The 12,598-nt window shown below is 44.4% G+C and overlaps 1 protein-coding gene across 7 annotated transcripts in view; it reads right to left on the bottom strand.

The window, feature by feature from the left end:
* Positions 1–6,002: 6,002 nt before the first annotated feature.
* ZNF341 (zinc finger protein 341) overlaps positions 6,003–12,598 on the bottom strand; it is a 50,955-nt gene continuing 44,359 nt past the window's right edge. For all 7 annotated transcript variants that reach the window (XM_074292420.1, XM_074292417.1, XM_074292418.1 and 4 more), the window contains 5 exons: positions 12,045–12,141; positions 10,677–10,809; positions 10,059–10,170; positions 9,343–9,413; positions 6,003–9,063 (listed from right to left, as the gene is read on the bottom strand). In XM_074292420.1, the coding sequence (XP_074148521.1) occupies positions 8,561–9,063; positions 9,343–9,413; positions 10,059–10,170; positions 10,677–10,809; positions 12,045–12,141 (916 nt within the window). In that variant the 3' untranslated portion in view covers positions 6,003–8,560. The remainder of the gene's footprint in view (positions 9,064–9,342; positions 9,414–10,058; positions 10,171–10,676; positions 10,810–12,044; positions 12,142–12,598) is intronic.

Here is a 12,598-nt window from a genome sequence, read left to right as displayed (position 1 = left end):
CTAAAAACGGAGGGCTGTGAAAAGCAAGTGGTGTTTACCAGTTTAATACTGGATAGGAGGGTAAAAGGGAAGGAAAGGGGAAAAGCATAAGCAGGGGTTAATAGGATGGCAAGCAATATAGAATTAGTCCTTCTAACCATAAATGTGAATGGGGCAAACTGCCTCATAAAGAGGAAGCAGTTAGCAGACTGGATTAAAAGTCAGAATCCTACTATATGTTGTTTACAGGAAACACACCTGAAACAGGATGAGACATTCAAACTAAAAGTAAAAGGGTGGAGCAGAATCTATTATGCTTCAGGCAAAACCAAAAAAGCAGGAGTAGCCATCCTCATCTCAGATCAAGCAAAAACAAAAATTGATCTAATTAAAAGAGATAAGGAAGGGCATTATATCCTGCTAAAGGGAAGCATCAATAGTGAAGCAGTATCAATATTAAACATGTATGCACCAAGTGGTGCAGCATCTAAATTCTTAAAAGAGAAATTAAGAGAGCTGCAAGAGGAAATAGATAGCAAAACTATAATAGCGGGAGATCTCAACCTTGCACTATCAGAATTAGATAAATCAAACCACAAAATAAATAAGAAAGAAGTCAAAGAGGTAAATAGAATACTAGAAAAGTTTGATATGATAGATCTTTGGCGAAAGCTAAATGGAGACAGAAAGGAATATACTTTCTTCTCGGCAGTTCATGGAACCTATACAAAAATTGATCATATACTAGGGCATAAAAACCTCAAAATCAAATGCAGTAAGGCAGAAATAGTAAATGCATCCTTTTCAGACCATAATGCAATCAAAATAACATTTAATAAAAAGCCAGGGGAAAATAGACCAAAAAATAATTGGAAACTAAATAATCTTATACTAAAGAATGATTGGGTAAAACAGCAAATCATAGACATAATTAATAACTTCACCCAAGAAAATGACAATAATGAGACATCATACCAAAATGTGTGGGATACAGCCAAAGCAGTAATTAGGGGAAGTTTTATATCTCTACAGGCCTACTTGCATAAAATAGAGAAAGAGAGGGCCAACGAATTGGGTTTACAACTAAAATTGCTAGAAAAGGAACAAATTAAAAACCCCCAGACAAACACAAAACTTGAAATTCAAAAAATAAAAGGTGAGATTAATAAAATTGAAAGTAAAAAAACTATTGAATTAATTAATAAAACTAAGAGTTGGTTTTATGAAAAAACCAACAAAATAGACAAACCCTTAGTAAACCTGATTAAAAAAAGGAAAGAGAAAAAGCAAATTGATAGTCTTGAAAATGAAAAGGGTGAACTCACCACTAATGAAGAGGAAATTAGAACAATAGTTAGGAGCTACTTTGCTCAACTTTATGCCGATAAATTTGATAACTTAAATGAAATGGAAGAATACTTTCAAAAATATAGCTTGCCCAGATTAACAGAGGAAGAAGTAAGTAGTCTAAATAGTCCCATCTCAGAAAAAGAAATAGACCAAGCTATTAACCAACTTCCTAAGAAAAAGTCCCCAGGACCAGATGGATTTACAGGTGAATTCTACCAAACATTTAAAGAACAACTAACTCCAATGCTATGTAAACTATTTGAAAAAATAGGGATTGAAGGAGTCCTACCAAATTCCTTCTATGACACAGACATGGTACTGATACTTAAACCAGTTAGATCGAAAACTGAGAAAGTTTTATGATTATATAAATCTCCCCTGTACTGGGATAATGAGGCAATAGAAGGGAAAGTGACTTGCCTAAAATTATTCTCAAATCAACAAGAAAAGGAGACTGGAACCCAGGTCTTCTGAGATCCCCGCAGGCTCAGTATCCTGCCTCAGGTCCTGTGTTACTTGTCTTGAGTTGGCCACCTAATGACTTGTGTCAGTCAAAAAGGTAACTTTATGAAGTATAATAGAAAGTATAGTGGACTAGTGGGGACTGAAGCCCTTGATTCAAATCCTGGCTACTCATTAGCTGCACTTTGGACACTTAACTATTCTTGGCCTATTTTCTTGTCTATGATATAGAGAACTATATGATACTCTTAGTCTCTTCTAGCTCTTAAAAACCTGGGATTTTATCCGTTATTTCTTCCTTTAGCAAGTCACTAGATCAAATAACTGGGCAGAGATGGGGACCAGGCCCTGGACTATTAGTGTCAGTCACTCTCTGGAGTAGCCAGGCTGCCCTTGAGGGTGCTATTGGCTCTATCCCTGCTGCTTCTTCCACTTGACTGGCTCAATCAGTTCTCTTTCCTCCTGAAACTCAATTTACTGAAACTCTAGGGAACCAATTTTTGGTCTTCATTGTCACTCTCTACTCTTTCCACAGAGGTGAAAGTTGACCAAAATCCAAGGCCAGGAGGATTCTGCTTTCTGAGTGAGAGACAACTCACTCAGACTCTGTTGCTATTTCCTTCTTGATAAAATGGGAGGTGGGGGAAAGAGAGAGAGGATAATTAATAAAGACCACCCTGCCCCATCTCATAAGTTTTGTCTTTCCCTATCTCATCCTGCCCTCCATCTCTCATATGAGACAACCTCAAGGTCATTTCCATCCGCTGAAATAATTTCCTTCCCTCAAGGTCCAAATGAGATGCCAGCTCCTCCATGAAGCCTCCTTGCATTCCCAGCTCTTTAACTCCTGAAAATGTATTATCATTCCCTTCTCAAATTTTGCTCCTAATTCATTAATCTGGGCCTCTCCTTTTGGTCCTATCATTGATTCTTCCCTTCATTAGCCTGTAAGCTAGCACTCTGAAGACAAGGAAAGCATTTTTATTTTTGTATCTCCAACTCTGACCCACAGGTACACATAACAGAAACTTAATGTTGTAATACTAGTGACTGAAGGGACCAACAAATATGAAAGTGCTTGGGAAACTATTCAGAGCCATATAAATATTAGGGTCCTAAAATCACTGTCCTAAGAATGTCAGAAAGGAATGGAATGAAGTCAGTGTAAATGGAAGTGACGTCATAGGTACCTTTTGGTCAACAGTGGAGAACACCATAGAAACAACACTCCTCTTTTCTTACTACATTCTTTTACTTCATGACCTCCTACTGGGTTAATTACCTATGCCAATGGTTTCCAAATAGGCTTTGATCTTTCTCCTAAGCTCCATTCCCATACTTGGATATTAGACATATCAAACTGCACATATCATAAATATCTGAAACTCAGCATGTCTAAAACAGAACTCATGTCCTCCCCCAAACCCACCCTTTTTTGAATTTTTCTATTTCTACCAAGTATACTACCATACTTCTAGTCTCCTAGTTTCACAATTTTAATATTAATAACTTCTTACTCTTTAAGATGGTTAATCTTGCCATTTCTCTGCAACCCCTCCCATTTGTCCCTTTCTCATCACTCTCACTACCACTAGCCAAGGTGATGTGCTCATCTCTCACCTGAACTATAACCTCATCTCATGGTGGTCTCCCCTATCTCCAATCTCTCATTCCAATCCATCCTCCTAAAGCAATTTTTCTTGGGCTCAAATCTGACCATATCATTCCAATCCTCAACAAACTCCAGTGAATTGCTTCTAAGACAAACTCCTCTTTCTGGCTTTTCAAGCCTTTCACAATCTTATCCCAACCTGTCTTTCCAGCCTCTTCATACATTATTCTCTTTCTCAAACTCTATTATAGTCTATCCAAATTGGCTTTCTGGTTGTTTCTCACACACAAAATACCATCTCCTATCTTTATGCTTTTGCACTGACTCCCACATCATAACTGGAATGTGCTCCCTCAGAATCCCTCACTTCCATCAAGATTCCAATCAATATCTTCTATAGGAAACTCCCTTTATATCCACTCCTTATCCAGTTGGTGCCCTTTCTCTAAAAACATTTTTTTTCTTTACACACACACAATAAAATGTAAGCTTTTTGAGGGCAAGCAGTTTCATTTTTATCTGCTTATAAGGCCCTGAATAAATGTTTGCTGGTTGGTTGGTTGATTTGATATTTCTCAATGACTAGGCACAAGACTTCCTTTAACTTCGTACTAGAATCCCTAAGGCCCTAGTTAACATTTTACCTAAGCCACTTACTTCTTGCAATAAACAGCTTTTTGTATTTTACTCATGTCCTATTCTTAATAACCCCATTTTGGGTTTTCTTGGCAAAGATAGATTGCAAAGATGGCAAAGATAGAATGATTTGCAATTTTCTTTCCTAGCTCATTTTACAGACAAGGAATTGAATCAAACAGGGTGAAGTGACTTTTCCAAGCTCACCCAGCTAGTATTTGAAGCTGGATTAGAATTCAGATCTTCCTGACTTGAAGTCCAATGTGCCATTTAGCTATTCCAAAAAACTGCTCAGCTTCCCTATAATTAAATCTACTTGTCTTGGTCAACAAACCCATTTGGATAAAAGCACCATTTGAGGGGCTGAGATGGAAATGCTGAGATGACAGCAGAATAAAATGAGGACAAAGAGAACTCACTGATGATTTGAACCATCATATACCTTCACTTTTTATAATTTGAAAGTGAAATGGACCCCTTCCAAATGGTTCATTCAGATGAGAACTTGGTGCTTAGAGAGAGGAAGAAGTTAACACTGAGGTGGTCTGCTGGTAGGACCAATACCATCAGGACAGGAAGAGCAATGCTTTTGTGAGCTACCACTAAGGGATGGGGAATAGGGTACCTTCTTTCACCTCTCACCCATTCCCCAAGGATCCTAATCTCCTCTCCTCACTCTTACCCCCACCCCCACTTTTCTCTTCTATCCTAACCTATTGCCTCAGAGGCTAGTGACCCGCAGGCATTAGGTCTCTGACCTCCCAGACTAAAGCAGAAGAGGCCAATCTTCTTGCCTTCAGAATCTCCTTTAGGAATGAGGCCTAGGACACCAATCCTAGTTTCCCTTCCTTCCTGGTATTTGAGAACTAAGGATTACTTTTACCACCAAAGGGCCCTTAATGGTGAGAGCCCCAGCCAAATGGTCCCTCACTCCATTCCCATGGTTAACAAATGTACTACCTTTCCTGATCCCTATGATTCAGTCCCAGCTGCCTTGGTAAAAATAAAAGTCCTTTCCCTAAATATTATTTCCCAATATCTCATTTCCATTCAAGTCCCAGTTTATCCCTTCCATTGTACTCTTTGAAATTACCATTCTATTGTTGACTTCTCTTTAGCTTAGATGTTTCTACACTTCATCCATTTTCTGATACATAGACATTTGTCCCACCCACTTCCCCAGAAGGCACTGCTTAACTGTCCTCCCAGTTCAGTGAGGGAGACATTTTCAGTCTGGATCAACATCCCACCCCTAGTGGACAATACAAGGGTAAGGTAACAGCTTATTCCTGCCTTTTCTAGACCCACTCCAGTTATTACCACTCAGGCATACTTCTTCCTCTGAAGGCCACTCCACCCAGATTATTAGCCTATTTCCTCATCTAGATCTAGTACTAGAATTCAGATCTTCTCATTCTCAAGCAGGTCAGTACTGGGTTCAGTCTTCCTCTTCGTCCCAGTTCCTGCCCTTATCCTCTGAACCTTGGACATGTTGATATTGACGTTCCCTCAAGTGCTCTAGCTTCCCAGTTCATTAACCTTGGGTTGGTATAATCCTGGGTAAGTCAGTGACTCTCATCTGGAAAGAATTGGACTAGATTTCTATAGTGCTTCCAGCTCTAGATTCAGGACCTTCAAAACATTTGACCCTCAGCTTTTATCTGATCTCAGGCTCACACAGGAAGGTCATACTCTTGATCACTCACCTCCCACATGCAATTAGCTGACAGGTTTTGTCATTTCTACCTCCTGTGATATTTATCTGTCCCCATTCTATCCCTCCATTTATATCATAGCCATTCTAGTGTAGATGATCTATTCTTTACTGTGTTAATAGCAATAATGATACAGCTAACATTTTCAGTACTTATTATGTGCCAAGCACTGTTTTAAGTGTTTTACAAATTAGTTAATTTGATTCTCATAACAACTCTGGAAAGTGTTATTTTACAGTCAAAGAAGCTGAGTCAAATGGAAGTTTATTTCTTGCCCAAGGTCATAGAAATAGTATGTAAGATTGGATTTGAATTCAGATCTTCTGACTCTGGGCCCATTTACTATCTATACAACAATAGCCTCTCATTTGGTCTCTTTGCATCCACTCTCCACACAACTTCCAAAATGATGTTGCAAAAACACAGTCTGATAGCACTCCTTTGCTAAAGCTTCAATGGCTCCTCTTTTAGCTTATGGGATAAAATACAGATTCCTCCGTTTACCCTTTAAAGACCCTCACAAGCTGCCCTATGGGGGCAGGGAAGAAGCCTGAGAAAGTCCACTTTTCTGGGCTGATTATATATGATGTCCCCTTACATGTACTGTGCTTCCCCAGACAGGTCTCCTTTCTGCTCCCTGGGCAGAATATTCCACTTTCATTTCTATATTTTCACAAGTCATCTCTTCACCTCCACCTCTTGAACTTCTAGCTCCCAGATGGAGGTTCAACTCCAAAGGCCTTTGGGATTCCCCCAGTAATTGGCATCTCTGTCCCTGAGGCAGAACTTAGCTGGGATCTGTCATTGCTCTAGTGTAATAAACTATTTACCACTGTAGATCTGGCAAGCAATTCATAACCAAAGGCAGACTGGGTGCTGAGATGTTAAATGACTTGTCCAGAGTCACAGAGCCCATTTATGCCAAAGGCAAGACTTAATTCCTATCTTTCTGCTGGAATCTGACAGGCTGCCTCTCATCTAGCACACATCCTGTATTCACTTGTCTTGTAAAGTCTATCTTCTCAGGAGAATGTAAGTTTTTTGAAGACAAGGACTTTTGCATAGTGCCTGGCAAATAACAAGTACTTAATGAGCTGATACTTAACTCCTCCCACTTCCTCATTCCATCTCCAAATCTGTTGACAAGTGCCCTTCTCTGAGGAGCAGCAGGAATGATGCCCAGCATCACCCAGTGGCTCTGTTCTGGGGCTAATTCTGCACCAGGCCCTCTGGGGCATCGCTCTGAGATCACAGCCCTGCCTCCCATGACTTGAAATGGATGTGAAGGGAAGGCAGCATGGCACAATGATATGGAGTCCGAAGTCCTGGGGTCAAACTGTGCCCATCTGTGTGATTCCAGGTCCTTTCTGAACCTATTTCCTCAGATGAAAATGAGGGGTTAGACCAGATGACCTTTAAGACCTCTAATCCTATGCATCACACAAGAGTTTCATTCTTTAAATCTTTCCCTTCACATTTGAAGGAGGTTGGAATTTCCATCATCAAATTGCATTTATTTCACTGAAGAAGACTCCACAAGGACCACTAACCCCTTACCTTACTCCATTCAGAAATGTGTGTTGCCAAAGCTGCTCTTGGGACCCTGAGTTAGCTATAAGCCCAAGTGCAGGGCAAGGACTAGGGGGGGAGGCTGTGGCAGGAGACTGTAAGGGCTCCATTAGGAGATGAGACCTTGCCCCCAAACCTCTGGATTCTATCTCCCTCAAGCTCCTCTTTTCCCTCTTCCTCAACAGAGAGAAGCCTGGGCTTATTCCCCTTATTCCTTCTAGTATACTTCTAGTCCAGGGCTAACTGAAGGCAAGGGCTACCAAATCTTGGTGCAATCAAGTCACTTTTACAGCTAGAGCTTCTCCTGTCTCATAGCAGAGCTGGAGGTAGAAGGGCAGGGGGAGGAGGCTTATGATCTCAGGGGTACCACAGGCTGCTGTGACTCAGTGTGCCCTCGTTGTGCCCTCCATTTCCTTGCCCACCAGCCTCAGGGTTAGCCTGATTTCTACCTTATTTCCCTCAGAGGTGGTCAGGAGGATAGCAGGCTATACAATAGTTTCTTCTCTCTGACTGTCTTAATGTTTATGCTTCATCCCACATAACATGTGATGGCAGGAGCAGGAAGATGAATCATTGTCCCATAGACTACAGCAGGACCTGGGGTCCATCCATCCATACTTTCTAACCCTTTCTAACTCTCCCATCTCCTCAACCCCTTCCCCCACCTGTCCTGCCCCCAAAACTGGTAGATTATGAGAGAACTGTGGTCACAGGAGACAAAAGCATCATAAAACCTCTCCTAGGCCCTGGCCAGCCAAAAGACTTCCCTATATGTGTAAGAGCCAGCATAAAGGATGTGAGGTATTATAAATGACATTCCAAAAGGATTTTCACGGTTGACTTGCTTCCAGTAGGAAGGATCATTGGTCTGCCCTCATGAAGGCCATTTGCCCAAATACCAGGCATACTGACTGGATCACAAACCCAAGTGCCACACTTCTCAGGTCCCATCTCCTGAGTCTGCCAGGGTAGGACCAGACCCAAGAGTAATAGCATGGTCTGGCCCCAGGCAATCCCTAGGATTCACCCTGTCTGCATAAGGAGATGCTAGCTACTCTTGACAGGCCCCAGTAGGCTACTGTCCTCCCCCTCCCCCTATCGGGGCAGGGAAGAAGCCTGAGAAGTACTCCTTCATGTGCCTCAAAAGGGGGCTCATGGCCCAGGACACTCAGCAGCAGCAGTGATGGGGAACTGAGCCCCAGCACTAAACCCAGGTTTAGCCAATGCTCTCTCCTTGTCACTCGGTGGTCTGAATATACACAGGGACGGCCAGCATGGCACAGGGGCCCTCAGCTGCAGACTGCAGTCCTGCTAGGGTCAGGTTTGGGCCCATGGCATCTGTGTGCCCCGGCACCACCAGCTCGGGCTCGCCCCCCACTGAGCTTCCCACCACAATGGAGAGAACCGCATCTGACTCTGGGAAAGGGTCTTTGCTAGAGCCAGCCCTCTCAGCCCCCTCAGTACTGCCCTTGAGTTCTTCCAGGTCCAATGGGTTAGGCGGGGAGGCCTTGCGGCCCCGAGCCCCCCGCTGTTTCTGGGGTCGGCAGGCCTGGGGGTCTTTGTCCTTGAGTGGGCCCAGCCTGCATCGGTGCTCCTTCAAGTACTTGTTACGGGTGAAGCCCTTGCCGCAGCTGGAGCAGCGGTACTTGTAGTTGTCAGTATGGGAGCGCTGGTGTTCCACAAGATGGGCCCGGCGGCTAAAGCACTTGCTACAGAACTGGCAATTGTGGATCTTCATCCCTGCATTGGAGCAAAATGGAAAGAGGTAGCAGGGAAGTCATGGGAATCACCCCAGCCCCTGCCAGGGCCATCTTCAAGGCAGGGCCTGGTCCCAGTGGTGCATAGCCCAGGGGGAAATGCCTCATCCAAGTTTTACTCAGGGCCAGCTCAGACCTCCCAATGTCCTTTTCCTTGGGCAAAAGCATGTTTCCATCAGAGGAAAGAAAGAATGCACCCTCTGTGTCAGGCTTCTGCCCTCTCCTACCACCCAGCATGCCACTCTCCCCATGAGCCACTCACCCGAATGGGAAAGGATATGAGCCTTCAACTTGTCTGGCCGATTGAACTCCTTACTGCAGCCTGTGTGCGTCCTGTAACAACCCAATCCTATCATGGCTGCGAAGCTGAGCCACTCAGACCAATCCCCTCCTTATGCCACAAGAGGCATCTTATCCTGGCAAGCAGCCCGCCCACGTCAGCCCACTGGGGCATAACAGATGAGGTAAACAAGGAATAAAAGACCGAGGAGAGAAAAGGGAAACATTTCATCCCAGAGCATTCCCCAGGGCAAGGCCTGTGCCTAGCCCATAAGGATGCCTATTTAGAGAGGGAGGGCATCTTTTTACTAGCTTCCAGGAGCAAGTGCCCAAGGACGATAGACTTTCCTGTCCCAGGAACTTCGGCATCAAACACATTTCCTCAGCTCCTAGGAGAGTTGCTGGAGCAGAAAGGGATCTGACACACATCATCCTTCTAGTTCAACCTCCTCATTTTACATATGTGAAACTGAACCTTGAAGGAGGCATGGGACTTGTGACAGCCAGATCCAGATTTTTTCCACCAGAAAAAGTGCAGCCCCGACCCCCTGCACTGGTACTTTTCTGTTCTGCCCCTTATGCTGCAGCCAGCAGCATCTTTCCTTAAAACCTGCCCTGAGAGGATCTGCAGACCTTCCCCCACCCCCCCAGCCTCAGCCCACCCTCAGCTGGCCCCTGCCCAAAAGCAGTGCTACATACGAGAAGGGGCATGTATATTTCTTGGTTGGCTCGTGGATCAACATATGTCGCTTCAACTTATCCTTCCGATTAAAGGCCGAGTCGCATAGAGAGCATTTAAAGGGCTTTTCACCTGTGTGTGGGAAACAGCAAAGGCCCAAATGATCAGGGTCAATCGTTTATAGGATTGATATGGGAGGTGGGGAGTTTCAGAGCATTGAAAAGCCTGGAAGAACAGAAGCCTATGGCATCCCTACCATCCTCATTCCTGAGGAGCAGCAAGGGGTCCAGACGGCTTCAGAGTCAGGGAGACTCGCTCCTCCAACACCTAGTGGGGATGACCTGGGAGAAGGCATTTAAACTCACGCATCTCCAAGACTCTAGAGATCTGTATTAGTGGATGGATTTCCTCACTAGGGAGTTCCAGGATCAGGGGATCAAAGGTGTTTAGACCAAACTGGGGAAAGAAGAGAGGCAAATGGTGGGGGGGAAAGGGGGAAGGGGAACAAAGTTAAGGTCAAGAGAACTTCATTAGGTTTGTGAGGCAGTAAACCGGGGATGTGACAGGTAGGTGTCCCCAGCAATGCCAGGGGCACACAAGGCCCCTGACAGTGGCCCTAAGTGGCTGCCTCCACCTACCAGAATGGATGTGGGCATGCAGCTTGAGGTAGTGCTCTCTCCGGAAGAACTTCTTACATATCTGGCACTTAAACTTGCCCCCACTGCCATGGGTGGGCAGATGACGTCGAAGGTACCGCTCACAGGGGAACACCTGGGAGGAGTGGAGGCAGCATCAAAGACCAAGATCACTAGCCCCTGCCCTCTCCACTCTCTAGACCCATGAATTGGTTCCTGGAGCTCTCCCAGGCTAATTTAAGGAATGTTTTCCTATTCACTGCTCACCCTTTCTCCCTGCACTCCCTGCCCAGGATAAAACAAGAATGCAAACTGTAAAGAAAACATGGAAACCAATCCACTAACATATATTTGCTAAGTGACTACTATGAGCAAGGCCCTGTCATGGATACAAAGATGAATAAAACATGGTACCACATATTTTTTAACATCACAGCATGAGCTCCTCTGTAAAATCAGACCTAAATGGAAGATGTTTTTGAAGGCTAGAGGGGAATGCCCCCATGTGAGGCTTCAAATATATGCTTCATTCCATCAGCATTTCCTCCCACCCAAAGGGTTTCCCTTCCCTTCAGGGCTACATGGCAGAGTCTTCTGGAAAAACTGGGCCAAACCAATGCACTGCAGCTGACCTGGCCACCTGTTCCAGGTCCCCACCGGAGTCCCCATCCTGTGGCCTTGGGGACCGAGACAAAGACACAGAAGAGCTACTAACTAGAGTGGGGGTTACAGTTCCCCTGATTTACCTCAGGACAAACCAGTTAAACCTCTGAGAATGGCCCCACCCCCACGACCAGCCTGTTACTTCCTTATTTATAAACAGAGGAGTAAGTTGCTAAATTTTAGTTTAGGATTTTCATGTTCTTTGTGGGAATGAGTAAGTCACAGAACTGCCATCTGACCCTTGATTCTCCATGTCCCTAAGCCCTTGGGGAAAGGGGGCAAGGTAATGACGGTCTCAACCAAAACATCCCACATATTACTGGGGGTGGGGCAGGAGTACAAGAAAGAGGTTCAGTAGAGAGCAGATCTACCTCTGCCTTGGCCAAGGGCCTGGGAATTATTTTAGCTAACTCACTCCAACCTGGTGTGACTCAGAATCCCCACTGTGTAAGGCAGTCAGAGCCCCAATCCTTGGGTGGGCCATTTGGGGTCTGGCACAGCTCAGGTCCCAAAGTCGTCTACGGCCAAGGTTACAGAGATACTTCAGTAGTGAAGGAATGAGTGTTGTCTCCTCACTTGAGACACTTCAGACGACCTCCCACTATGTACTGAGATAGAAAGGAAGAAGGAAAAAAAGGAAGGAAATCCTAGTTTCTGGACTACCCACTCTTTCCTGGTACTTTCCTGGGGAGGGAAACAAGTACTCACCTTCTGGCAGTGTGGACAGGGGAAGTTGTGAGTTGCTGTCTGGAGATGGTGCTCCAGGGCTTCGGGGGTAGAGTATTTATTGACACATTTGACACACCTGAAATGAGAAGTAAGGAGACTTGAAAAGATGACAGTATTGGAGACTGGAGTCTCCAGGACAGACAAAGTTCAAGCCAGACCACTCACTATTTGCTGTCCCAGAAACTTGTCCAAGGAACAGCAGCACCTTAAGAATGGAAGACAGGGATGCTTGGAGCAATCCTCCATCTTATTCCCAGGAATCCTGCTAATGTGTTCTGTCATGTGGCCTAGCAATAACTCTTCTTGATTAATGCTGATTTCTCAACTGGCTGGGCCTAAACCTTTCAAGTTCCTACCCCATTCCTACAATCAATTAGCGCAGTTCTTTCAAATTCTAACAGGCCATCCAAAAATTGGTTTTCAAACACCTCCTGCCAGCTTATCACTATGATGATGAAGAGGAAAAAAAAGGATCATCAACCCACATTCCCCCATTTGTCACAGAAAAAAATAACCAGAACAAATGGGAAAAT

This window comes from Sminthopsis crassicaudata, chromosome 2 (genome assembly GCF_048593235.1).
Source record: "Sminthopsis crassicaudata isolate SCR6 chromosome 2, ASM4859323v1, whole genome shotgun sequence".
NCBI lineage: Eukaryota > Metazoa > Chordata > Mammalia > Dasyuromorphia > Dasyuridae > Sminthopsis > Sminthopsis crassicaudata.
Note: the sequence above shows the minus strand (reverse complement) of the source record. Positions and strands in the feature narration are given on the sequence as shown.